Genomic DNA, 27448 nt, shown 5'->3' on the forward strand with positions numbered 1-27448 from the left:
GGAGCTAAAAGGCACAGGGTGCACGATATAATCACTATGGATTCAGGATGAGTAAAGCAGTAAGTAGGTTGGAGTGAGAAAACTCAGTTCAAACCAGAGTGTAGGAAGACTTGTGATCGCTAAGGGTTTTCACTTGCAGGAGGGGACTTACTGGGAGGACTAAGGGCTCCTCTGGGGAGAGGGATTCCTGCCACTGCCTTGTTTTTCATTCTCTGTCCTCGGGAATGCCCTGTCTTGTCTCCACCCACACTTGGGGACCTAAGATCTGAACACTGAGGCAAAATCAAATTAAGCAGCACTTGAAATGGCATGGTGAGGAATTTGTACCTGAAGCTTATTCAGTGGGGAAGCCAGTGGAGATTTTTTTGGGAAAATCTATTAAGTCTTACTGCAGAAAGTGGACCAACAGAGGCAGAGCTGAGGAGTCACTCAGCAAACAATAGGCTTTAATGTATTCCTTAATGGTTGTGCCTTAGAACAGCTCTGTAAATCAGTTTCATCTCCTTCTGCAGTTCCACAGGAAATTGCTGGAGGCCAGGCAGGGACTTTAGTCTTCTGCTCTTCTAGTTGCACAATGTTTGACCCTATTTAATGTCCCCTTCCCCATGTCAGGTTGCCCACATCCTTTTCTTCTCTGCCCACCAGTCCTCTGCCATCGACTCTGAGGAGTGTTGGCCAGGCCTGGTACTGAGATCTGCCAAAATGGTCCATTGATGGGTTTATTTGAAAAAAAAAATGCTCAGGCTTTTCCCTTAATTTGAAAATAATGGAAATTCTCTTTGGAAAACAAGTTTTCTCCACAAGAAAGGCAGATGGGGGACTTGTTAAGATTTGGTAGACTTGAGTTCTGGTCATTCAAATTAGCCTGATTACATTCAGTCTTTATGGAACAACAGGACTTAAATATGAGTCAGTTCCATTTTGGAAAGTCCAGAACCCACACTTCTTTGGGCTGCTAGTCTGGAAGGGAAGGCTGCTTTTCCCTGACCCTCTGCAGCCAGATCTGTAAATCTCAATTCTGTGAAAAGATTGAGAATGTTAAGGACAAAGGAAAGGCCAAACCAGTCCTTAGCAGCAATGCTATGCAGCTGTCAGAGTTCAAAAATGCTATGATGCCATGCTGTTGTTAAAAACAAGCAACACTATTTCTCAGGTTTAAATGCTTTTACGTTTCCAATGGCTAATCCCCCCCCAATACTTGCTTTTCCTTCTCTGGATTCCTTATCATCTTCATTTTGCTCAAGCCAACATTTCTGTACTGGTGTTAGCTGCTATGGTCTTATTTCAAGTGGAGCATGAACTCCTATTTCTGGAGACCAGGTTTTCACTGTGGTCCTTCACAGTGACTGGCAGGGTCTGCGGATTGTGCAGTTTATGCACATGATGGCTTCAGAGTGAGTTTGTAGTATATATTTTTTTTCTGGTCTTTGACTTATTCTGGCAAAATAGTATAAACTTGGAGAAGTAATGCCAGGGAGAACCAGATCTCTTGGATTAAAGATGAAGAAGGGAGATGAGTAAAATCAACATCAATGTAACATATGATTCATTTTTTAAAAAAATGCCTTATTGTGAAGTACAACATGACTCAAAAAGTGTTTGGAAATATAATGCACAGTTTCAAAATACATGCTCTTTAATACTTCAGCTTAGGTGGTTTCAAACTTATTAATGAACAATTCACTGTGATTAGTTCTAGCCATGGTCAGATAATTGATCTCCACACCTGGAAGGACCAAAAAGCAGCCTTAATGTGTCTTGAGAATACATGAATACATGAAGTGGTTTACCTCCTTTGACAAAATTATTTTTTTAACTAGAGATTTTTTAAAAATTAGAAATTTAGGCCATCAAGTTCTGATATCAACTCTGAATGCATTTAGTGAATCTAATGGTTCTTAGAGCATTTTGAATTTTTTAGTTGTATGTGGACACAATGTTTTTTATTTGTTTATTTTTTTTTTTATGTGGTGCTGAGGATCGAACCCAGGGCCCCAGGCATGTGAGGCAAGCGCTCCACCACTGAGCCACAACCCCAGCCCTGAATTTTTTTTTTAAGAGAGAGAGAGAGAATTTTTTTTTAATATTTATTTTTTAGTTCTTGGCGGACGCAACATCTTTGTTTGTATGTGGTGCTGAGGATCGAACCCGGACCGCACACATGCCAGGCGAGCACCCTACCGCTTGAGCCACATCCCCAGCCCCCCTCCCCAGCCCTGAATTCTTACTACTATATATTTGTGTGTATCCCATCCCAACTCAGGCCCCTCCCATGCTGTGGAGAGGGATGACTAATGTCTGTCCCTCTCATCTGCTGCTAGGTGCTGGACCCATGTTTTATACGTGCACTCTCTGTGAATTCTCCCAGTAGTGCTGTAGGGCAGTGTCATCATGTCACTCCCATTTCACCCTGAGCAGACAGGGTGGGGCATGCCCAGGTCCCCAGACCTGGTAAGGATTTGAACTTAAGTTATGAATCCCGTATGCTTTCTCAAAGCCCTAGCTTTACCCCTAAAGTGTGGACCATGAGCCCTGCCTCCCCTGCCGTAACTTTCTGAGTGCTATAGGAATTAGACTAATTAGGAATTAGAATTAGAATTGGTGCTATAGGAATTAGAATTCTTTTTAGTTATACATGACGGTAGAATGTATTTTAACATATCATGCAATACATGGAGTATACTCCATGTATACTTCCCATTCGTATGGTTGTACACGATGGGGAGTTACATTGTTCATGTATTCATATATGAACATAGGAAAGTAGTGTCTGATTTATTCTACTGTCTTTTATTCCCATCCCCCCTTCCCTTCTTTTCCCCTTGTATAATCCAAAGTATTTCTGTTCTCCCTCACCCCTGCCTTATTGTGTGTTAGCATCCCACATATCAGAGAGAACACTTGGCCTTTAGTTTATTGGGATTGGCTTATTTCACTGAGCACAATAGTCTCCAGTTCTATGCATTTGCCAGCAAATGCCATAATTTCATTCTTATTTATGGCTGAGTAATATTCCATTGTGTATATGTACACACATTTTTATTATCCATTCATCTGTTGAAGGGCACCTAGGTTGGTTCCATAGCTTAGCTGTTGTGAAATGAGCTTTAATAAACATTGATGTGCCTGCGTCACTGTAATATGCTGATTTTAAGTCCTTTAGGTATATTCCAAGGAGTGGGATAACTGGGTCAAGTTTTCTGAGCAATCTCCATTTATGAAACAGGGAGAGGGAATTTCTATTTAGTAACTCTTGGACTCCTAGAGTATGAATGAACTCAGAAGAAAGGTTGCCTCTAGTATTCTTTAAAATGCCAGGTTTATAGTAGTCTTTCTTGTTATCTAATTTTCCACTTAAAGGAAAATCTACATAAATAATTAACTTACATTGTATGTAATATTGTCATTTATTATGAAAATGATTCAAAATATATAGCTGTTTTAACTTAGAGTTGTGTTTCATTTCATCTCAAAATGAGCATCTGTTACAGGTATTTTTTGGTACCAGGTAGAGTGAGAGATATAAAAACAAATGAGGCAAGGTACCTACTTTGGAGCACTCAGCATTTATTTGGTAAAACAAAATTGTAGGCAAGTAATTCTGGTAAAACAAACAAACAAAAAAAATAGGGGGTGTCGAATAGGGCAATACATGTTTAGGCAACCAGTTGATAAATTTTCATATGTAATATGTTTTGGTAAGCAATAAATTTTTAGTCTTGATGTTAAGCTTGAAATCATTATCATAAGGTTAAATATATTATGCATGTCTTTACAGCAAGTTTATTTCTGACCGTGAAAGTAGAAGAAGTCTCACAAACAGCCATTTGGAAAAAAAGAAATGTGATGAATATGTAAGTGTCATTATAATAAAGTGTACTTATTTTTTAATCACATAAATTGGGACAATTGTTTTTAATTCATATAGCATGGTACCAAAAACAGAGTTGTCTGTACACTAGGATATTCCTCACATATCCTATGTAATTTCTCCTGTAACCCATTTAAAAAAAATAACTAGCTCAACTCAGAAAGGATTTCCATGCTGGTTCCTAGTAGTGCTTTAAAAGCTTTGGCCTGATGGGCTTTCCTGGAGACGGACTGACTCAGTGGGAACGTGTGTTTCTTTGTTCAGATCCCAGGAACGACCTCCTTGGGCATGTCCGTCTTTAACCTGAGCAACGCCATCATGGGCAGTGGGATTTTGGGACTCGCCTTTGCCTTGGCCAACACTGGAATCCTTCTCTTTCTGTGAGTATTGGCATGACAGAACTTTCCATTTTTAGAACTTTTCTGTATACTTATGTTACTACGTAGAAGAAATTGGAAATAATTCTAAATAATTCGTATTTATTTATGTCTAACTTGGCTATGTGAGCAGTAAGACTTTTATTTATCGTCAGACTGACCTTTTTATTAATTAAAGAAATTGAAATAGCCTTTAAAAAAAAAGATTAAAACATTTGAAAATAGCAGTTTTTCTTGTACTCTTCTTGTCTCTTTTCATATCACCTAAATGGGCAAAATATTAAGATATTTAACTCAGCCGGTCACCACTTTGGTATTTGGAGTGCCATGGAGCATGTACTATCGCCAAAGACAATTACAGAGGTGTTTGTAAGAAATGTGCAAGAAGCAGAGATGAGAAATGAGTTGTACCCTTTCTCTGAGATTCAGTGATAAGAAAATGGCAATTTTCTTTTCGAATAACTTCATCTCCAACCGTTGAATGGGATTTTCTGCAAATGTTGTCAGCTGGAACATGATTAAGACAGATCATAGAATTCATACCAGGAAAAGTCTCCCCCAGCCTGCAGAGCCGAGTGTCAGGGCACCTTCCTGTGTGAGGCCAGGAGCACGTGCGTCCTCTTGGCCCTGCCTGTTCCCCAGTTTTGCACTAAGGCTTCACAGACCTTGCTCTGTTTGGTTCTCATTGTTATGTCTTTCTAATGGTAGCATCATTTTCTTGGAAACAGAGACCCTACAGATTGTGTGTGTGTGTGTGTTGCCAAGTACCAGGTTTAAGAGTGATATGACATATTATTATTATTATTATTATTTTCTTTTTTTGGTATATGTGAAACTCTGAGGATGCTGCAGGCATATTGGGTAGTTACACTTATGATTTTCAGTGCATTGACATGAGACATTGGGTCCCAACTCCTGTTCTAAGTGACGGTGTACTCTTAAGCAAGTGACTTAGCCTCTCTAAGCTTCCCTTTCTTTCTCTTTAAGACAAGGAAATTGTACAAGATCAGATCTCAGAACCCTGCCAACCTCCAAAGCCCTATGGTTCTGTGACTTCTTTCCGTCATTCCAAAGCTAGAAATTCATGGAGTTCATAAATGTGTATTACATTGATTTCTTTCTTTCTTTTTAAAAAGTTATTGTAATATATCAAGTTATATGTTAAAGTATAAAAAGTCAATTACTTGATGGGCGTAACAACTCTTGCAGCTCTCGCTTTATTCTGCATCCTGACAGCTCTACAAGGTAGGTACCATACTATCGACAGTTCCCCATTTCACAGATAGGGAACCGAGGCATAGGGAGTAACTTGCAATGGGAATCTCTCTTTGTCACCTTTCTGGGGATTCCCTTCACTCCTCTTCTGTGGTAGAACCCTTGTTTGCTGTATTTCATTTCTTCCTCTTTCTAGTTTTATTTCCTTGCTGTTATTGCTGTGAAAAACATGAATGGGAATAAAGTTTTTGAGTTTCGTGTCTGAAAAATGTTTTGATTCTACTTTCATCTTTTTTTTGTCTGTTTGTTTTTGTTTTTGTTTTGGAGGCATCTCTTTTCTTTATTTTAAAATACAAAACTGTAGGAATTGAAATAATATGGTAGTGACATTAAAAAAAAAAAGGCATACAAATTGGTGGAACAGAATACGAGCCCAGAACTAAATCCCATATATAGTCAACTGATCTTCACCAAGGATGCAATATTAGACCAAGGAACAACTCCCAGTAGAATTGGGACAACAGAATATTCACATGCATAATGATGAAATTGGACCCAGATTTTATGTCTTACAGAAAAATAAAGCTTGAAATGAACTAAAGACTTAAAAAAAAAAAAAAAAAAAAAAAAGAACCAAGGCTATAAAAGTCCCGGAAAAAAAAACGAGGGTAAACTCTATGACTGTGGTCTTGGCAGTGATTTCAAAGGAATGATATAAAAAACACAGATAACAAATCAAAAATAGATTAGTGGAGTTGCATCAAATGAAGAAGCTTCTTTTTTTAAAAAAATTTTGTTCTAATTACTTATAAATGACAGTAGAATGTATTTTTGACACATCACACATAAATGGAGTATAATTTTTCATTCTTCTGGTTGTACATGATGAAGAATCACCAGTCGTGTAGTCATATATGTACATAGGGTAATAATGTCAAAGTCATTCTACTATCTTCCTACCTCTCTACCCCTCCCCTCCTTCACTCCCCTCTATCTAATCCAAAGTAACTCTATTCCTTGAAAAGAAGAAATCAATAAACCCAATTAAAAATTCAATGGAAAACATTATCACCAGACTAGACCACTTGGAAGACAGAGCCTCAGGCAAAGAAGACAAAATATATAACCTTGAAAATAAAGTTGATCTTGCAGAGAGGATAGTAAAAAACCATGAATTATGGGATAACACGAAAAGACCAAATTTAAGATTTATCCAGCTTCGTCTTTGATTGGCAGTTTGGCTAGATATAGAACTCTGTATTGGTGATAATTTTCCCTCAGAAGTTTGAAGATATTGCTCCATTGCCTTTGAGATTTTTCTGTTGTGAGATTCCAAATACTTCTGATTCCTAATCTTTTATATATAGTCCAGTTTGGGGTTTTATTTTTTCTGGAAACTTGCTGAATCTCTTTGTTGCAGTGTTGCGCAGTTTCACAGTGACCTCGTGGAGCCGTGCTGTGGGCCTGTTTTCATTTTTTGTGTGAGCAGTTGATGTGTCCTTTTAGAAATCCATGGTCTTCAGTTTGGGGAACTTTAAATTATTATGTTAATGAATTATTTCCTCTTGTTTTTCTTTTCTCTCCTGGAACCATTACCCAGATTTTGGACCTTCTGGACTGGTCCTCCAACTTTTAAAATATTTTTTAAATTTTCATTTCTAATAACATTTAGCTGTACTCCTTGGGATTTGTCAATTTTTTCCCCTAGCTCTTTAGTGACTATATTATTTTTGTTATTAGTTTTTTATTTATAGGAGCTTTCTAAAATACTCTGAATGTTCCCTTTCTTAATGTTATTTTGGTTCTGTCTCAGGGTCAGAAGTCTTAGGGTCATTGTCTTCTCTGAGAATTCTTATGATAGTTTTTCTCCATTGTGGAAAATTTCAAACATAGAATAATATAAAAGATTTTCATGTTCCCTCATCCTATGGCCACAATTATTTAATCAATCCACACCTAGATTGTCTTGAAGCAAATCTCAACCGTCATATCATTTCATCCATAAATATTTCCGTATATATAACATATAAGAACTAACATATAACGTATAACATATAAGAACTCTTAAAACATAACCATAATATGTCATACCTAAAACCAACAATTAACAACAGTTCCTTAATATTGAATATCCAACTAATATTTAAATCACTGATGATTTCATATTTAAACAAACCAAAACAGTTGGATTTTTTCAAATCCCCAGTACTCAAATAAGGTTCATACAGTGCAACTGTTGGTTATTATGTGTTTGAAGTCTCCTAATCTATACAGGGTCTGCTGTCTCTCTCCTTGTTTTCCATGTAATTTGTTGAAGAAACTGGACCATTTGTCTTAGAGATTTTCTAAGGATTGTATCCTTTTGTGCAAGGTGATGTTTGTTTTATTGTTTTGGATTCTTTCCTCAGATGTCAGGTGGCTCTTCCTTGTCTGTTATATTCAAGAATGCAGAAAAGCAAGGCTGACTGGAACCTTGTGGGTGCACACGGGGCCAGTTTGTAACAACTTCACTCAAGGTGCTCTTCATAACCCTTTACCTGAGGAGCCACCAGTGTCAGTTTCTCTATCAAATCTCCTTCCTTCCTTCCTTCCTTCCTTCCTTCCTTCCTTCCTTCCTTCCTTCCTTCCTTCCTTCCTTTATTTCTTTCTTTCTCAGTGCTGATTCTTGAGACCATGAACCCAGGGCCTCATGCATGCTAGGCAAGCCCTCTACCACAGAGCTATGTGCCTACCCCATGTCAGTTTCTCTAGGATGCTTCCTCTTTAGCTCTTTGGATCACACAGAGAAGATCTTGCAATTCCTGCAGGGTCTGGGCCTGGGTGTTGTCTTTCTGGGGACCAAGTCAGAGGAGGGGGCTGTTGGGACTATCACAGCATGCCTGTGTTCCCTGAATCCCTAATTCTCATCACAGTGCCCTATCCCCAAATTGTGCCTAATTCCTCACCCAGAGGTCTGTATTTTAAACTGTCCAGTATCTTCAAACTCTGTTAAGATGGAGAAAAGAGCGACGGCTCAGCTTTATGGAGGAAAAGCAAGCCTGCCCCTTCAAGAGCACTCAACATATTCAGCATATTAATTGATCCCTTCCATTGTCCCTTACTTCCAGTAATGCCACCAGAGTGTTTTGAGGATTCTGTGGTAAAAATTGGGTTGGTCTTGGCTCTGTCCACTGTCATTTCAGATTCAGTTCTGTCCACCTTCCAGCTTCTGAAACAATTGTCTTTCCTCATATTCTTATTGTCTCAGCAGCTTTACACCTTGAAAAGAGTAAAATCAAATCCCTTTACTTTTATATTAAAAGGGAGGAGGAGTAAATCCTTGTATCCAATCTACCGTTCTTGGAAATCGGTTAATTTTTTTCCACATTTTTTGTTGGTGCATTATAGTTGTACATATTGATGGGATTTGTTGTTACATATTTGTACATGCACACAGCGCAACAATACAGTTTGGCCAATATCACTTCCCTCTTTCCTCACATCAATTGATTTTTAACTATACTGGCTCAGGGATAATTGATCTCCTATCTCATGACTCTTTTGCTTCTGAATGAGCAAAGAATTGGATAATCTTGACTTTTATAGTTGAAAGATTTCCCCTGGATGAAACTATTCTAGGTCATTTAGTTCTTCGTAAGACACAGAAATAGCGAGCAGAACACACCAAATCTTTGGTGAAAGCTCCTGAAGGTAGTAGTATAAAGAGTCAAACTTAAAAAGTGTCTCATGACACACAGGACTCTCCCACCTTAGAACAAGGACTCGCTCTGTGACTGTTGTAAAACCAGCTGCTCCCACAGCTGCTCAAAGCCAAGAAGCATTTGGCAGGTTCAGGACATTTCATCTGGTACAGGGCCCTGTTCCAGGCTCATGGGCCAACAGGGAAACGGAGCCCAAGACTGTGCTGGCTTCTTTAGAGACGTAGCCGGCAAGGCTCCTCCGTGTCGCGCTGGGGCTGGGGTGGAACTCTTTGCTGGGGTCATCTGGAATCTTGTTGGTGTGGTTTCTTGGCTGAGTGTGGGACTGGCTTTTTTTTTTTTTTTTTTTTTTAACCTAGAGTAATGGCTGTTATTCCTGTTCAACCCACGCATCTATTCAATTCAATTTGATTCAGTGAGTTCTGCACATTGTAAGAATGCTGTTAGATTTTGCATTTTCCTGAATTCTGAGGTGTTTTGTTTTGTTGCTTTTCTTTTTTTTTTTTTTCAGTACCAGGAATTGAACCCAGGGGCACTTAACCAATGAGCCCCATCTCCAGCCTATTGTCATTTTTTTATTTAGAGACAGGGTCTTGCTAAGTTGCTCAGGGCTTTGCTAAGTTGCTAAAGCTGGCTTTGAACTCGACATCCTCCTGCCTCAGCCTCTCAAGTCATAGGTGTGCACGATGGTGCCCGGCTTCTGAGGTCTTATGATGCCTTCTGATAAACAGGAAGTATGCTTGTGCGGAATCTCAATTTACACTTGTTTCGAAGGTATAATTTTCTGTGGGAAACAAATGGGGCCATAGCTGGAGGCAGTAGTAAGGGATATACTGAGACACAAGTGCTCAGGGCAAAGGGTTCCTATGAATTGAGATTCCATTTCGATTGGGAATCCAAAGAAAAGGCAATAGGTGCCAAAGAAATTTCCTCCCATGTAACTTCTTTATTTTCCTAAGTATCCCCATAATGCTGTCATCACAAAAGTAGGAGTTAAAAGTTAGTATCGACATGAAAGAATGGTGGGTTATGTTTTGTCATGCTTTCTAAATATTTCCATTAAAGGCATGCATTTTATAGAAAATTTATCTCTTTAGAACATATCATCTCCTTATAATGCTAGGTAAATGAGGTGTTTATTAAACTATACAGAATCTGATAAAGCGATACATGATTTTTATTTAAATAATGTATCCCTTAAGTTTACAACTATGAATGAGGACAGTGAAACTCATGACACTTCTGAGATGTTAGAGTTTATTGTAAACAATGAGTGTGTAACTGGACAGGATGGTGCATGAGGGCAGCCTGGGAAACTTAGTGAGACCTTGTCTCAAAATAAAAAAACAAAAAGCGGGGTGGAGATAGCACAGTGGTAGAGCAAACCTGGCTTTAATCTCCATTAACACACACACATTTATACACATGCAAAACATAAAAACAAAAGAAACCCCAGTGAGTGTGTAAACAATCCCTTTGACGTAATACATAATATTGTCAAATAGCATTGCAATCTATACAAAATAATAGTTGTTTTTTTTTTTTTAATTTTGGTTGATTAGAATTCCAGACTTTTTTGTCTCTCTTGTTTTCTACCACACTTGGGTCCTGGTTGTGGAAATGCAAATGTATTTAAAACACACTTTGAAAAGTGACATGCAAGGAGAATTTTATTCATCAGTATTAATCCCTGCTGTGAGGGGTAAATGAATGTGCGGTGTGTGTGCATGCACGTGCATGCATATATTAATGTGTAAGAGAAAAGAGATGCAGAGGGTACTAGTAGTGCCTGGTATATAGTAAATATTTGTTCAAGTACTGTGGTTATTATTAGACAATAAATAATGGTTAACATATATTGAACTTCTACTGTGTAGGTAACTATGTATACCACGTTATCATATTTAATCCCCCCCAACAGCACAAGGAGGTACATATAGCCCACTCTACAGGTGAACTAAGTGAGGCTTAACAACTTACATATGATCATGAGTTAGGATGTAGAGGAGATAGGCTTGCTCAACTCCAGAACCAGTGAGATCAAAAGCCCTGGACTGCCTTTTAGTGTTGCCCTCTCCTTCAGAAACCAGCCCTGCGTGGGTAATGTACAATATGAGAGAAGCTTTATCCTCATCAATGGATGTTTGTAAGTTAATGCTTTTAACTTTCCAATATAATTCAGCTTTAAAATCACCTTGCAAAATCATCAGTATTCCGGATTTTTATCTTTTGGACTTATCGTGTTAGTATTCCACCAAGAACCATTCTCGTTATTGTAATAAAAACAGCTTTTCAGTATCAAGTGTACCAAACTGTAGAGCAAGGGTGGTCAAGTTCTTGGTCACAGTGAGTAGAACATATGCCTACAGTATATTACAAAACCAGTAGAGCAGCTGAACTGCTCAACAGCAACTTTGTGTTTTTCATGCTTTTCCTCATGTGCAGTTTAAGGATTTCCTACTGCCTCAGGAGCCCTTGAACTTAATTCCCAGCAAAGAGGTAACTAACTTTTTCTGTTATTAAAAATTGAACACCACATAGTAGCAAAGACAAATAAGACCAAGTTCATCATTAGGAAATTGGTTAAATAATCATGGTAGTTTCATAAAATAGAATATAAGATTATTACTAAGGAGAAAAATAGGCATGTTTCCCAAGAGCATTTTTATTGTAGATTATAATATTATTATGTGAAAGCAAACTGAATATTGGATGGCAGCGAGCACGGATGGAGACTGTATATTTGTGTACCTCTTGCCCAGAATATCTGAGGGGGTTGGACAAGAAAACTATTGATGGTGGGAACTTCTGGAGAGTGAGAGAGTCTGGGAGTGGAGTAGAGATGGAAAATTTATACTCTTTGAATTTATTTTTGCAATGTACTTTTAGGAGGAAAAAACTAGTTGAAAAAATTGGTCTCTAGAGAACTTAAAACCAATATAATAAAACTCCTTTTCCTCTTACCTAAAGAAAACTTGAGAAAATATTTTTGTTGTCTATAGACCACAAGAGCTCAAATGAGAAATCAGTGTGGTGCTGCCTGGTCCAAATTCTGTTTTCAACCTTATGCCTTGTGCTTTGGCCACATTGGTTATCTCCCAACCTATAGAAGCTGAGGTGCCTCCACTTCACCCCACCCCACCTCATCTCTCCATGCTTCTGAATCCTGGCAGTCCTGTAAGACTCAGGGCAGATGCCATCTCCTCCAGAGGTGCTTCTCTGATCCTCAAAAGTGGAAGGGAGATTTCTCTTCCTTTACTTTTCAGTGTAATCTCTACATTTCCAGTAAGTAAGTAACAGGATGGTAATACTTAACAGAATTCATGTTAAATTTTTCCTTGTTCATTCAAATTGTGATCCTTACCCCCAAGAGGATCTAGAACAGTGCTTGCATATAGGTATTTCTCAATAGAGTCTATTGAAATGAATGAATGATTATGTAAGCATTATATTTCGCAAAACAAAAAGCAAAGCTTTAGAACAAAACATTGGCTCTTATCATTGTTGCACTTACAGAGGAGACACAAAGTCAACCAAAAGGTTTAGTTTACCCTCAGATTTTTAGTTGGCCATGGAGATGAAATGATAATAATCAGAAGGTTCTGGAACTCACTGATTATTAGTTTCCTTAAGAATGTCTCCTTCATTTGAAAATTCAGAATAGTTCAAAGATTGTTAAGAAATACAGTGTGAGGTTAGTATTGCAAAATGGCATTTGTTGTTAAATTGCTGTTTGCAAAAAGGACAGTAATTGTCATTGTCAGTTTACAGCAATGACCTTCATTTTGTGGTGGGTTGTTTGCTTTCATTGTAGCTGAATTTTTCCCTTTCTCCTAATATTTGCCTTGGTGGGCCATTTGTCATTATTTTATCAATAAGAGAATACATCATTTTGTTGTCTGTAACTAGTGTTTACAAACAAACCAGTAAATAGCCACCTAGTAAAGATAAAATAAAATAAGGGTGTTTGTCAACTGAGATTAGATTACTAGGTCTCTCTTCTCTTTAAATTCAGCATTTTACAATTGCGCCCACATTAAGGGTAGACAGATAAAATTGGAACTACAGACTCATCAACACATGGCCCTAAGTACCTGTTCCTACATTGTGGGAACTAGTTTGTTGTCCTTTCATAGAAATGTTCTCATTTTATGAGGAGGTTTATATTCATTTTAAACAACTACCTCAACAGAGCTCTCTGTCTCTCAGTATCTGTCAGCAAACTCCAGATTGGGTTGAGATTGCCCTGTACCTTTGCAAATTTTCTCCCTGTTCTTGAACTGCCATTGCTTGGTTACTTCATATGTATTCTAAAAAGTTGGAGTGACGCCTATCAAGATGATAATTTTGCATTTAGTGGTAACAAAGATGGTTTTTGTGACATTTTCTGAGCTATTCCTTGTAAATGTTACGTCCTTTTTTTCCTCTGCACAGTTCCAAGGAAAGACCAAATAGGATCTCGTGATATAAAAATGGGGTATTTAAAAGAGTCAGTAAGGAAACCCTACTCTTCCGGATGATCCTAGGAGGTCCTTGGATAATGGGCATATTCGTCTTCTGTCTTGTCAATCAGTTACTTGTTTTTAAAATTCTTTGAGTTATAGTCATGGTTCCTTAGAAATGATCTGAAAAGTGCTGTCCCTCAGCTGGCAGCAAAAATTATTGGCATCGGGGTCTATTGTTTGGAAATAATAATCCTGGAACGGGAGAAGTGGCACATTGAGGTTTGCCAGCAGTTGAAATACATGTGAAAAAGGACAGTGGCAGTGCCACTGAATTCTATTGAAATTCATTGGATTTAGAAGCTTTTCAGAAATAGGGAAGTGGGAAAGTGAGTGTCATGCTAACAATGAGTGTCTATTTTGTAAACAGAAAGAGTTGGCATGAGTAGGAGAAGAGTCCCATCCATTGTTTTAAAAGTTGAGCATTTAGCTTATGAGTCATCTATCATGCATCTGATAAGGGGTTCTAAGAATTCAATTCTCTTGGCCTGGAAAGATAGGAATATGTGTGCGTGTGTGTGTGCCTGTGTGTGTGTGTGTGTGTGTGCGCACGCATGTGTGCGTATGTGTGTGTGCACGTGTCCATGCACAAGAGTTCACTTCTTTTGTGCTCAGATACCTTGGTGCTAACCCAAGGACAACGGGGTGGCCTCTGTTTGGGTCCACTGTATTTTTCTTAGCTTGCAAAATACAACTCTACTGTCCATGATTTTAACAGCATAATTCATCTCCATGATGTGTAGAATGCCTCTTCCATTCACGTTCTGGCTTGCAGGAGACTGGGTAGGTATCAGCAGAGTAGGATAGTTTAAATGTAGTTCGGAGAGTTAGATTGGCAAGGTTAGCTTGAACTTTTATTACTCACAGAGTGGTAGTTGGTTTAATAGATTAGGAAACAGCTCCTGTGTGGACTGGTTAGTTTTGCTTTGTTCTCTGGCCACAGACTTCTCCTTATATCAGGCACATGGTATCAAAGATCTACATCTATATCAAGGGTTGGTCGGCACATGACAGCCCATAGACCAAAGCTACCCACAGTCCCTTTTTGTGTGGCTTGCTAACTCAGAAGAGTTTTTATTTTTTAAAAGGTTTTTAAAAAGAATAAGATAGTTTTAATATATACATTGTTTCATGGACTCTCTATAACTACCCTATTTATCATCCCCATTTTATAAAGAAACTAAAATTCTCAGAGGTTAAGTGGCTTGCCCAGAATCACACTGATTCCTGGAATAAGGTGAGTATGGCAACATGTCCATTGGGCATTGCTGTTGTACCTCATCTCCTTAAGTGTGCAACATTACCATGGAAATGGAGTGTCAAAGTATGAATGAAACCCCACATCTACCATTCTACTGGGGAAAAGTCCAAAATACCCACCAAGAACTGCATATTTGTCTATTTTAATGGTATGTGGAATTTTTCACCTTTGGAGTATGAAAAGAGGGGCATCATTTTAAAGGGTAAGGATGTAGGTTTGAGGAGAAGAGCAACCAGCAGATGTCCTTATGGAATGCAAGAACAGGAAGGAGGAGGTGTCAGCAGTTATAAATGAAGCACCCACAAAACCCACAGTGCTTTACCAACTATAGGCAAAAACAGGAAGTGGTAGTAGCACACGGCTTTCTTTCTTACTAGTACAACTTCCTCATTTAAGCTCAGACTTCCTGCTAACTTTTTAACCCCACAAAGCTAAACTGGTAAACTAAACTGGTAAGCTTCTATTTCTGCCTTCATACCTCTTTTAAATACTTCTTTCTTTTTAGGATCATATGAACATTAGGTATTATTTGATTTGGACATCAGTGATACTTTTTCTAGACAAGGGAAAGTACCTAACCGAAAGGCTAGCTTAAGAGAAGTTTTGCAGCAAAGAGTTTAGACTGACTTATAAGAAAAGAAATGGAAGGAATTGTACAAATAATTGATACCTACCTGCTGCTGGGCCAGCATTTTAAAATCATCCCTTTTATTTCCTAGCCCAATTTGGAAATACTACAAATAATCACATGCTACCTAAGCCCGGTGTGCTAATCCTCTGATGCTAGCTGTGTGACCCTAGGCAAAAATACTTAATCTCTCTGGACTTCAGTTATCTGCAAAATAGGAATGTAATAGTCCTACTTATAAGTGAAATATGAAAAAAAAAATGTGCTGGGCATGGTGGTGCATGTCTGTAATCCCATCAATTCAGGAGGCTGAGGCAGGAGGGTTGCAAGTTTGAGGCCAGCTTCAGCAATTTAGCAACACCTTGTCTCAAAATAAAAATAAAAAGGAACTGGCGTTGTAGCTTAGTGGTAAAGTGTACCACTACCAAAGTGTACCAGTACATCCCACCACCAGAAAAAATGCATTTGATAGACCTGACATATAGTGAATACTCTAAAATTTATCATTGCTAATAACCAATAAAGTATTTTATTAATCATACTGAATTCCCATTAAAATAAATTAAAGCTGCTGGCCACAGTGGTGCACACCTGTAATCCCAGCGGCTTGGGAGGCTGAGGCAGGAGGATTGCAAGTTCAGTGAGTTCTCTAAAATACAAAATAGGGCTGGGGATGTGTCTCTGTGGTCCAGTGCCTCCTGATTTCAATCCCCTGTACCAAATAAATAAATAAATAAATAAATAAAATAAAATAAAATAAAGTTCAAGAAACTTGATGCAAAAGATAATTTTGAATTTTTCAGAATATCTAAAATATTCATATGAACTAGGGGACTCAAAACCCTCGTCCCTCTCTTCACTTTCAGGCGTCTCCTTCCATTTGAGCTCTCATTAAATAAAGGATTCTTTCCCTGTGTCCTTTGCCTCTTCATGTAAGCCTCCCACCTGGCATGGCTTCCACAGGACAGGACCTGTTCCTGGCCTTGAAGCTCATGGAGAACCTCTGGTCAGTGCCTCTTTCTCTGTCCACATTAAATATCAAGGTCCCTCACTTGCTCGTACTCTGCTTCCTTTTCCACTGACTGTCCAGCACACCGTCCTGGTTCTGAGTTTTCCAACCACGCAGACAGACAGCACTTCACGTTCTCGGTCTCCATCAACAGTTGAGTCCTCCACGCTGCCCAGCCCCTCCATGACTTTCAGGAAGGTCTGTCCTCTGTCAACAGTTTTCAGATCTTCATTCTCTCCGTACACATATTTCCCTTGGAGGAATGGGAGGTGGGATGGAAGACGATGAGAGGTAACAAAGATGAATGAAGAGGTGCAGGTGGACAGCAGGGATGGTTGGGAAAGCAGGGAGGTAAGAGGTAGGAACAGGAGAGAGAGAGGCCAGCAGCAGAGGGTCAGGGCTGCAGGAAGATGATCAACCAAAAAGCAACGTGCTTCCCTTGGTTTATCTAGTTCTTTGGTACTGGATTTTAATTTTTTCTCAACCAGCAGTATGTCTGAGTTTTGAAGTGAGGGTTGTGGGTTGACATAAATAAAAACAGAACAAGTATTAAGACCATTTTAAAAATTCTAGCTCAGGGAGTTTTTTTTACAGATTGTTCTGTTCACTTAATTGAGGATGGTTGAAGTTTTATGCTTCCAACTGGATTTAGAAGAGGAAGAATTAGGTTTTTGGCTTTGGAGGAGGCGAAGGTGCAACTTTCTTCAGTTGTCGTGATCCAGGTTCATCCAGCACCAGCTGCTCCTACTGCGCAACCCAGTTTTGATCCCATTGAGATCAACACTCTGTGCCTGAGGTGGACTATCAGCAGGCAGGTGCCACGTCCACGCTGGATCCTGAGATCGCACCCCTGAATCAGCCTCCAAAACAGATTGATGATTCATTGCCAAGGCAACTGGTGACTAAACAGAGCTGAGGATTATAGTGAAGCTGACCTTTAGGACAGATAGGCCCGGATTGAGGCTTCTACCTCTACCTTGATCTTCAAAGCCTCAAGGAATCATGAAGAGACAGAAAGAAATAGAAAAACTTCAAACAGAGGAATATGACTTTTTATGAGACCTCCAACATTGCCCAACAGATATGGCAATGACATTTAGCCAAAGAACTTTCTGGAACCCTTAAGGAGATCCCAGGGACTGCCCAGTCTCTGGGCTGAGATGCTGATGGCCACCACCCTAGTGACATCCTAGATGACAGCAGTGGGATGAGTGGGATGCCCAGCTAGTTAAGAAGGACAAAGAAAAATATTTCAATATAGGACCAGCTGACCAAAAAAGAAAGATGAGGAAGCATTATATAGTGTGGTGAGCCTCAGATCACTTTTAGAAAGAGCAACATGGAGGAGAAGAATTTGAAAATAATGTTTAAATATATATCCTGGTGAAGTAAGGAAAGCTTAAGGAAATCAACCCAAAAACGTGCAATTCAGCTGTGAAGTGCTTCCTTTCATTGCAGTCTGACCTGGATAACTATGGGTCTATGTTCCAGACAATGGAGCTATCACGCTGGCCCAGACAGTGTGGCAGACTACCTGGCTGAGAAACAGAAACAACTGAGATTTATGGGGCCAGAGCTTGAGCCTTTTTTTATTTTATTTTTTTCTCTTGGAACTGGGGGGTGAACCCAGTGCCAGATTGGGCACACTACCAATCAAGCTAAAAAGACTGGGGAATGCTTTTAATTTAATTTTGAGAAAGGGTCTTGCTAAGTTGCCCAGGCTGGTCTCGAACTTGCAGTTTTCCTGTCTCAGATTGTTTCATTTTTTAAATTTTTCCTCCAAGTAGCTGGGATTACAAGCATGCACCACAGCATCTAACTGGGAGGCTTTAAACCTCAGCCCTCCATGTGTGGTCCATGGACCAGCAAGCACAAGCATTTTTGGAATGCTTGTTAGAATGCAGAATTTCAGGTCCCAGCCCATACCTGCCCAATTAGCTCCTTTCAGCTTTGGCAAGGGAGAGTCATGCTCCAGAGGGCTGGTACGGGTTCTCTGTTCTTTTGAAAACAGCGGGTCCTGGAGGAGTTGAAAGCACTCAGCTGGGAACCAGCCCCCAACACCCCCATCTGAGCTATTTCTGGATCCAAAGCAGTGACAGCTGCTTCACCTCCACCCCTCGCAAGGGCTCTGATGCTGGGTTGGGAGTGTCACTTGAATCTTGCTGTATAACAAGGCTTTTAAAAATATAGTTGCATCTCCCTTAAAGTCTTCTGAGGTTGTTTGTTTTTGTTGTTAGGTATACTTTATATACAATAAAATCCCCAGTTCAAAGGAGAGGATTTGATAAGTTTACCTGATTACACTTGTGATCATGGTATAGAGCATTTCAGCCACCTTAAATATTTTGGTTCTGTTTGTTGTCGAAGCTTTCCATCTTATTCTCATTGTATTTTAAAAATGAAATTTATTGTAACTTCATCCATAGAATCTTTGGGTAAGTTATGGAAGAATAAAGAATTACATTCCTGTCAATATGATTCAAAACATAAGTGTGTAGAAGTTCATTGTTTGATATGAGTCAAATTTTCTAGTAGCAAATAGAGTAAATGTATCTTAAACCTCTGTCACAAATATTTAAGAACTCATGGAGAGCAGGAGTATCCCTGAGGATTGGAAGTAGGCAGATTTCATCCCAGCTTTCAAAAGTGGCCAAAAAGTGGACTCCAAGCAATGTTATATAGCAAATTACTAAATGGCTTGTTTATGTGCAGTTAACACAGAAAATATTGTTCCAAAGAGACTTAAAACTTCCCTAAATGGCATTAAATTAACTTTTTCTTTTTTGATACTGAGGATTGAACCCAGAGATGCTCTACCGCTGAGCTATATCGCTAGCCCTTTATTTACTTATTTTTTAAAATTTTGAAACAGTGTCTCACTAAGTCGTCAAAACTGGACTTGAACTTGTGACCCTCCTGTCTCAGTTCCCTTCTCCCCCAATTAGATGAGATTACAGATGTGCACCTTCTAACTCAGCCTAACATCATCTTTCAACATCTGGATAAACTAGTAGGTCACAGGGACTATCCTAAATAAGTCTTGATTTTACCAAGGTATTGATATAGACTCACCTAACTTGCAAACGAGATCCTAATATTTGTAAATTCACTGATTCTTAGCTAAGAATCTGTTGTTTGTGTGTTTGGTGTCGAGTGTAAACAGATCCTAATATTTGTAAGTTCACTGATTCTTAGCTAAGAGTCTATTGTTTGTGTGTTTGGTGTTGAGTGTAAACAGGTAAGTAGGTGAATTCAGTCACCATGGCCTGTCCTGTAATCTGGTGATGGAGACACAAAAAAGCAATAAAATAAAAAATGATTCTGGCTACTGGGTGAAGGATAGATCTAAGGAGGTACAAAAAGGGAGATGGGTAAAAGTTATCAGAAGTTAAAGATGATAAGCTCCTTAGACTGATGTCAGTGGAGATAGGGAAAGCAGCTTATGTATTTGGGATATATTCTGGAGGTAGAAATGATGAGAGCTTTGCTTGTGAATTGGGTATGAGGAATGAGAGAAAAGGTAAGAAATCAACAGTGACTTCCAGGCTTCTGGCTTGAGCTGTCAGCTAGACAGTGAGTCATTTGCAGATTGTCCTGTTCTATTCAGTCAGGATCAGAGGCTTCATGAAGGTACACTGAAGATACGAAGCTGCTGAGATGGGTAGAACCAAAAAAAAAAAAAGAAGAATTTTAAAAGATAGCACAAGACTTGAGAGATAAAATGTAATAAAAATAGATGTGGAATTTTACACTTAAAAAAAGTAGACAGGATAGGCTAGAATCAGGCAGACTTGGCCTAGGAGCATTTTATACCAGAGCTCAAAAAGAATGAGAAGTGTGATATGACTGCCATAAAAATGAATCCCCAAATAGTTTGCCTTAAAAGAAATATGATGTCCAACTCAAGAGAACCGAAAATCACATCATGCTTTGCACTATCTGGATAGAAACTGAAGTTGTAGTGTTGTGCTTGTCTCAGCACACAGGCCTTGGAAGAGGAAATCATCTGAACCCTTTCTCACAAGATGAACCGTTGAAAAGTCTGGAGGTGTGTTTAAGTCAAAGTGTCCAGTCACCTTCGGAGGGATTGTTAGGTAGAAGAGGGGTTAGATTTCAGGTAGATTCAAACAGATCTTGAGGGTAAAGTGAGGACCAAGGGTAGAATAGCAGCAGTGATTTCAGCTCAGTCTCAGTTCCAAAGCACAGAACTATCCAGAAACAGAACAAGTTGCCTAATGGGTCCCCTCTCAGAATATATTTTGCAGATCTGGTACCTGTATGTTTGCGTGGAGTGTGGCGGTTTCTTGTACTGGGTGTAGATCTAGACCGAGGTCGTCTGGGAAGGTCTGTCCCTGATTCAAGTCTAGAAATCCTCTAGAGTTCCCTAGCAATTCTCCCAGGAGACAAAATTTCCTGATCACATTCTTCACACTTCTGACCTTCCCACCGCCCCTTCCCCACGGCCCATCTAGTTACATGCCCTAGATCCCCTCTAGTCAAGGCCAGACACAAGTGTGAAATATCAACATCTCAAAACCCCAAGTATCATGTAAAAATGCCTTTTCCAGCCACCAGTTTTTTTTTGCCAGCCGTATTAAAACTTTCGCCCAATGGTTAACAGTGTGGAGGCTTAAATGATAATCCAGATAAAATGAAAAAAGGAATTACTCCTGTTCCCCTTTGTTAACTCAAGAATACCAGCTAGTGTTTCTCTTCCAGGAAGCCATAATTATGTGTTCAAATACCTATTTAGACAAATAGGGGCATCGTGCTACTGAACACCAGTGTTTAAATAAGCCCTCACGGTCTCTCCCATTGTTCCTCTCAGTGTTTTCCTTTAAATGTCATGGTTTCTGTGTTTGGTTTTCTTAAACTATTGTGGGATCTGTTAGAGTCAATTAGACAACATACTGCTTATTTCTAAGAATCTAAATAAAGAGGTGTTCTTTTCTAAATTTTAATCTTGCTAATGCTAGTTTCTGATATCCCAGAAGAATTATTAGAATTTTACCACTTACAGTTTGCTTTTTTAGTGGCCTGGACAAGGGGAAAAAAAAGTTTTGTTGTATGTTAGTTTTCAGTCATGAAAGGAAAGATTCATATTCTGTGAGGGAGGAAATAGAATCTTCATAGATTGAATGGTTAAATGCAGAGGCTCTGGGACACTCGCTATGTGTCCTTTCCTGTGGGGTGCAGTGTTCTGTCCTTTAAACATGGGAGCAGAATTGTTTCCGTCGCTGTGGGAGCACTTCATCCTGCTGTGTTTTAAAGTGGGGAACAAAATCGGGAATCATCCTACTCCAATCTTCTCTGATCAACACTTATCCCATCTGATAAAGGAAAAGGAGTAACAGGATTTTATGAAGAAATTCTTCAATTCTTTGACGAGGGCCAGAGGCCCACTGATGAGCATCATCCACTAAGAGATTCAACTGTAGAATGCGTGAAGAGACAACCATGTGGTTCCAGGGGCTATTAGCGAAGAGAACACTGCAAATGTTTTCATAGAATATTTCTTTTGCTATTAGGTATTCAGTTTCTTCCAAGTTTAGAGCTTCTGGTAAATCATTATATAGATGCTAAGTAATTAATACTTCCTGCTAGGCACATCTTTCTGCAAGGTCATACCACAGCCTTGGGTATGTAGTAATACCTCCTGTACTGTTCTTCTCAGGCCCCAGCAGAGTCCGATTAGGTCACATGATCACCCCAGAATAGCACATGACAAAATCCTAAGATGGCACCCATCCTCTCCTCACTGGGAAGCCCATACTGTTCTGTTCTGTGCCTCCAGGGTCTGTCATATGCACATTAGAAGTCGACACTTAGTGTTCAGGATCCCTGAACTTGAGAAAACTCTGAATAAAACTCAAAGTTTACTTTTTTAACATAAATATTATTTATCTTATAGGGGAAAAAAAATCAAGCTACAATTTGATCCTGTATCTTTTTCTCTCACAGAGCATATCAAATCATGTTTCATTACATATGTCAAAGCTACTGGGTTGATCAATAAACACTTGCTCTCAATGTTTTATGTCCTTTAACCAGCAAAGATTGTAAGGGACTTACCTTACCATCTTAGTCACCCCCCTTAATCACTTACCATCTTAATCTCCTCGATCAAGCTAAACAAATATGCATCTGAAGGTATCTCCTCAATCAGCATAATTAATCTAAATTCCCCTTTATTGGCAGGACAGTTTGGCCTGTACGCAAAGTGTTGGGTTTTCGATTTTTCCTCCCAAGTGCTCTGACTCTCTTTCTGACCAATTTCTGTCAGTCCATCTGTTTAGCTGGTGACCATTCTGTACTTCCTGTTTTCCTCCACAGCATTTTGCATGCAGGAGAAGCAAAATGCTATAGGACCAGAGACTAAGGAACAGTCATTCCACCCAGTGCAAAGGAATGGCCCTATGAGATGGCCTCTGAGCTGGGCCAAGAGCCCCTGGAGTTCAAAAGGTGTGCATGCAGTGGGGGAGGATCAGGAGTAGGAGCCCCGCCAAGAACAGCATGTTGTGCCAAGTGCCTCTCAACAGCACTTGCTAGGAAAATAATTGCCTTTATTTACTCAAACATGGAATCAATTGCAGTAATTTATTGTTCTAGGTCTATATTTCCCTACATCAGAGAGTGAGTGGTTTCACTTGGGGAATGGAATATTTTCCCCCCTCTTTTTAATAAATGGGTTTTATTTTTAGTATCATGTCAGTTTTAACCAAAGGATTCAGAAATAATCTATGTAATCTCCCACATCATTTTAACTGTAAATTTTCTTGAGAAGGGTTTCATAATGAGCCAGATGTACTAAAACAAAAACATGAGTTCATCATTGAAAAAAGCCTTTTCATTATGCTTGATTGTCAGAATCTCCCCACTGGAAGAGGTGGGTATGCATCTCAGAGGAACCACATGCAAAAAACAAGGAAATTAGATAAGTGGTACAATGTATGGATTTGAAAATAGCCATAGGGGGAAAGGTCACCCATGGAAGCAGTGAAGCAAGTTGCCTAGAGTCACGTGGTCTCTCTTGGAAGGTCACTCCCTGCAAGCTTTTTCTTTCACTCCCCACCCCCAAACCACTTTCTCACCCAGATGTAAAGAGAGACTATCCATACTCTAGACTAAAAATGTATTGTTTCACAATGTGGTCTTACAGTCATCTCAACTGAAATGTTCCCAGAGAGCTGTTTCGGCTTCGAATGACATAAAAAATGTTCCCAGAGAGCTGTTTCGGCTTCGAATGACATAAAGAACTTGAACTGGTAGACTTACTCAGATTCTAATGAGCACTTCTTTATTTGGTAGGACATTTTTATTGAGGTTTCTAAAGCAGGGTGACTAACAGTTTCCACATTTTGGATACTATTAACAAATAGTGTTAACCATATAAATAAACCTTTGCCCTTCTAAAATGCAAGATCAGAATATGCTGTTTTCTAGTTATTACAACAGAATTTATTTTCTTTGCTTCAGGATACTTTTGACTTCAGTAACATTGCTGTCCATCTATTCAATAAACCTTCTATTGATCTGTTCCAAGGAAACAGGTAAGCTAAGAAAAAGTCTAATTTTGTTAAGGCTGAGGTGAATAATGTTCATGGTGAATTGTGAACAAATGATGCTCTCTTTGTTCAGCAATTTGATTATTAAAAAGAAAGTCTACTTTGACCTACAGTAACTGGAAGACTTATTGTGTTATTTGCCTAGAGAAACAGGCACTCAAGTTTAAATTGTCATGAGCAATGAGCAAATAGCATTGTCATTTAAAGTGAACCCTTAGTTGCATCTGTTTTTCTACTTTAAGATGACTTCATTTTCAAGGCTTCTGTTTTCCCTTAGGCCTTCATAAATCCTGAACAAAGATTGCATGTTTTATATCATAACCTCCAAGGTTTTAAAAAGTAAATAGACCTTTTATCCTCTTTGGTGCATATTCCAAGGAGAAAATGTTACTCCTGAGGCAGTGTGGGAGGGAGCCAGCTACCAAGGACTTCAAGTTCTCTGGGCAGTGTAATACCTGAAGTGTTTATTTTCTATTCCTGGGACACTGGATTATGTTTGTAATACTTTGACTTTTACATTAGCTAAAACCACATTGGCCAGCTATTATTGTATACAGATGACTGGAACATTTTGTAATAAATTTAGGATCTATCCATTGTCTAGTTTAAACACCAGTCTTATGAGAGATTAAATAAAGGTTTAATTATAGCCTGATCCATATTGCTTTCTTGAACTGTCATAAAGAAATGTAACAGGTCGTTGTGTTTTGTTTTTTGTTGTTGTTCTGTCTTTTTTTCTTTTGGGGGTACTGGGGATTGAACCCAGAACCACCCACATGCTAGGCAAATACTCTACCAACTGAGCCATACACACAGCTCTTATTTTTTTGTTTTGAGACAGGGTCTGTAAGTTGCCCAGGCTGCCCTTGATGTTGCCTCAGCCACCCTACCCAGGCAGTTTTTGTTGTTGTTGTTTTTAATGAATGGATAACAATTTTAGTATCTACTGATATGAGCTTTTTGATCACTTTAGAATTTTGCTACAGCCAGATTAGTCTTGGCTCAGATTTGTCTGCGGCTTTCTTTGAACTAAATTTTATGAATGATCAGAATTCTTATGTGATTACTACTAGAAGCCTATCTTTATATTTAGGACAAGAGGGATTGATGGAATGTTATGAAGATAATTCTTTGTTAGCCTGATCTGTTCAGGTAGTTAATCATAAAGGAATCTTTTTGTTTTAAACACCAGGATCTTTTTTTAATCAATTCTTCAGCAGTACATACCAAACCTGAGAAAAAGATGAAAGTGGGAATTGCCCTCCAGTAAGGTAGAGATATTTTAAAATAAGCCATATGATCTAGAGTTTAATTATAATGCCATGTAATTATGTAGCCAGCTTGAAAAAGGAGAAATGGTGGTCATGTCTGACCTTTAAAAATGTCAAGATGTTATTTTATCAATGTAATGCATTAACCCTTGCATAGCCAAGCTGGCTGCTATTTGTCTGAGTTTGAGAAAGACACAAAATAATTTGAGGAATGGTCAACAGGATTGTGTCCTTAATTTTGACTCTTAAATAGGCTGCATGGTTTATGAAAAGCTGGGAGAACAAGTCTTTGGCACCACAGGGAAGCTGGTCATCTTTGGAGCCACCTCTCTACAGAACACTGGAGGTAAAGAGAACATGCTTTCCATACATAAAGTATGTGACTTATTGCCTTTTCTAATTCTGGTAGTGGGGTGTCCACACAATTCAAGCAGTTATCACACATGGAATGTACGGCAGAGATAGCCGTTCTTACTTAAAGACAAATATCCCACTAGGGCTGCTAAAGCTACCTTTGTGTCTTACTGAAGGTTAGTCTAAGAACAGGCTGGTAGTCTTCTAGATAGCTTGCAATATGATCCTTGGTATTATCTTTCTAAAAATGTCCTCATTTTCCTCCAGCAATGCTGAGCTACCTCTTCATAGTAAAAAATGAACTACCCTCTGCCATAAAATTTCTGATGGGAAAGGAAGAGGCATTTTCGTAAGTTATAGACTGTGTGTGTGTGTGTGTGTGTGTGTGTGTGTGTGTGTGTGTGTGTGTAATAAAACTAAAATGTTTTTAATTTAAATGCAGGCTAACCAAAGCTTTTGTTTTATGAAAATTGCAGAAACAGAGTTTTTCCTTGGCTGTTTTTTTTTTCCCCTTTGTTCAACAATAAATTTCTTTGGGGATATATAAGTGAAAGAAGCAGGGAGAGCTATTTGAATATGAACGTTTAAAGGTAGAATTATCTGTTATGCTGCAAACAATTGATACTGCATTTTCCCATGAGCCTGAAATCTATATCAAATTTCTGTGAAATAGAACAGATATAGAATATTTTTACACAGAAGCAGGACATGAAAAAATACAAAAAATAAGACCCTAGCCCTCTTACTTAAAGGCTTATAGCATTTGGGGAGCAAAGTTTATATGAACGAACCTCATTAAAGATGTTGTTAATCCTGGAAAATGTTGCCAGCCACTTTTGGCATAGGAATTATGTTTTGACTCTTTCTTGTTTAATAGTTCTTATTAGTCTTAGTTTCTGTTTTCCTTTGGAGAATTGTAGGAGCCAGAGTTCCTAGTGCTCTATCCTCGGGATTCAAGGTCAAATCCAAGGGATCAGCGAGAGAGAACTGCCTACCTGTGGTGACTCGATTCTCACTGATACCAGCCAAGCAAAACAAAAAGGAACTTTCTCTTTGAATAATTGATAGGACAAGTTGTAATCTGACAGAATGCAATGTATGCATTCAGCTTCGAAACTACATAAATAATTCAGAGGAATGCCACATTTAGCCAATGAGAGACAAAGCTCATTCCCCTTCTTTCATTACCTGGGAGTGAGGCAGTAGTAAAGGAGTAATAGTTGGGTTAAAGTGTCTGGATAAAACCTGAATAATGATTAAAAATACCAATGGTAAAATTAGTAATAAACATGAATTACAATATATCATGAAATTTTACCTGGGGCAGGCGTGTCACTTTCTGAACAAAACATAGAACCTAGCTGCTTACCTGCCTTTCAGAGCCTGGTATGTGGACGGCCGAGTTCTGGTGGTGATGGTTACCTTTGGCATAATTCTCCCTCTGTGTCTCTTGAAGAATTTAGGTAAGGAAAGATCTTGCCTTTATCTTTATCTTGCCTTTATCTTGCCCATAATCTCTACAGTGCCCACACGATTTAGAAGCCTCATAAAAATGAACAACATTGCCTTGTACTTCCACTTGCAGGGTCATAATTAAGTGAATCATAAATTGCAAGTATTAATCAGGCCCAGTGTTAAAATGTGTGAGGAAAACACATCAGTATGTGACTTCCTGAGTAGTCCCTCTACTAAGCTGG

At 38.9% G+C, this 27448-nt stretch overlaps 1 protein-coding gene across 6 annotated transcripts in view; it reads left to right on the top strand.

Moving 5' to 3' along the window:
- Slc38a1 (solute carrier family 38 member 1) overlaps positions 1-27448 on the top strand; it is a 63163-nt gene that overhangs the window by 22130 nt on the left and 13585 nt on the right. For all 6 annotated transcript variants that reach the window (XM_026400614.2, XM_026400615.2, XM_026400613.2 and 3 more), the window contains 6 exons: positions 3779-3854; positions 4136-4251; positions 24038-24111; positions 25651-25743; positions 26019-26100; positions 27132-27214. In XM_026400614.2, the coding sequence (XP_026256399.1) occupies positions 3779-3854; positions 4136-4251; positions 24038-24111; positions 25651-25743; positions 26019-26100; positions 27132-27214 (524 nt within the window). The remainder of the gene's footprint in view (positions 1-3778; positions 3855-4135; positions 4252-24037; positions 24112-25650; positions 25744-26018; positions 26101-27131; positions 27215-27448) is intronic.

The sequence above is a fragment of the Urocitellus parryii genome, chromosome 5 (genome assembly GCF_045843805.1).
Source record: "Urocitellus parryii isolate mUroPar1 chromosome 5, mUroPar1.hap1, whole genome shotgun sequence".
Taxonomy (NCBI): Eukaryota; Metazoa; Chordata; class Mammalia; order Rodentia; family Sciuridae; genus Urocitellus; species Urocitellus parryii.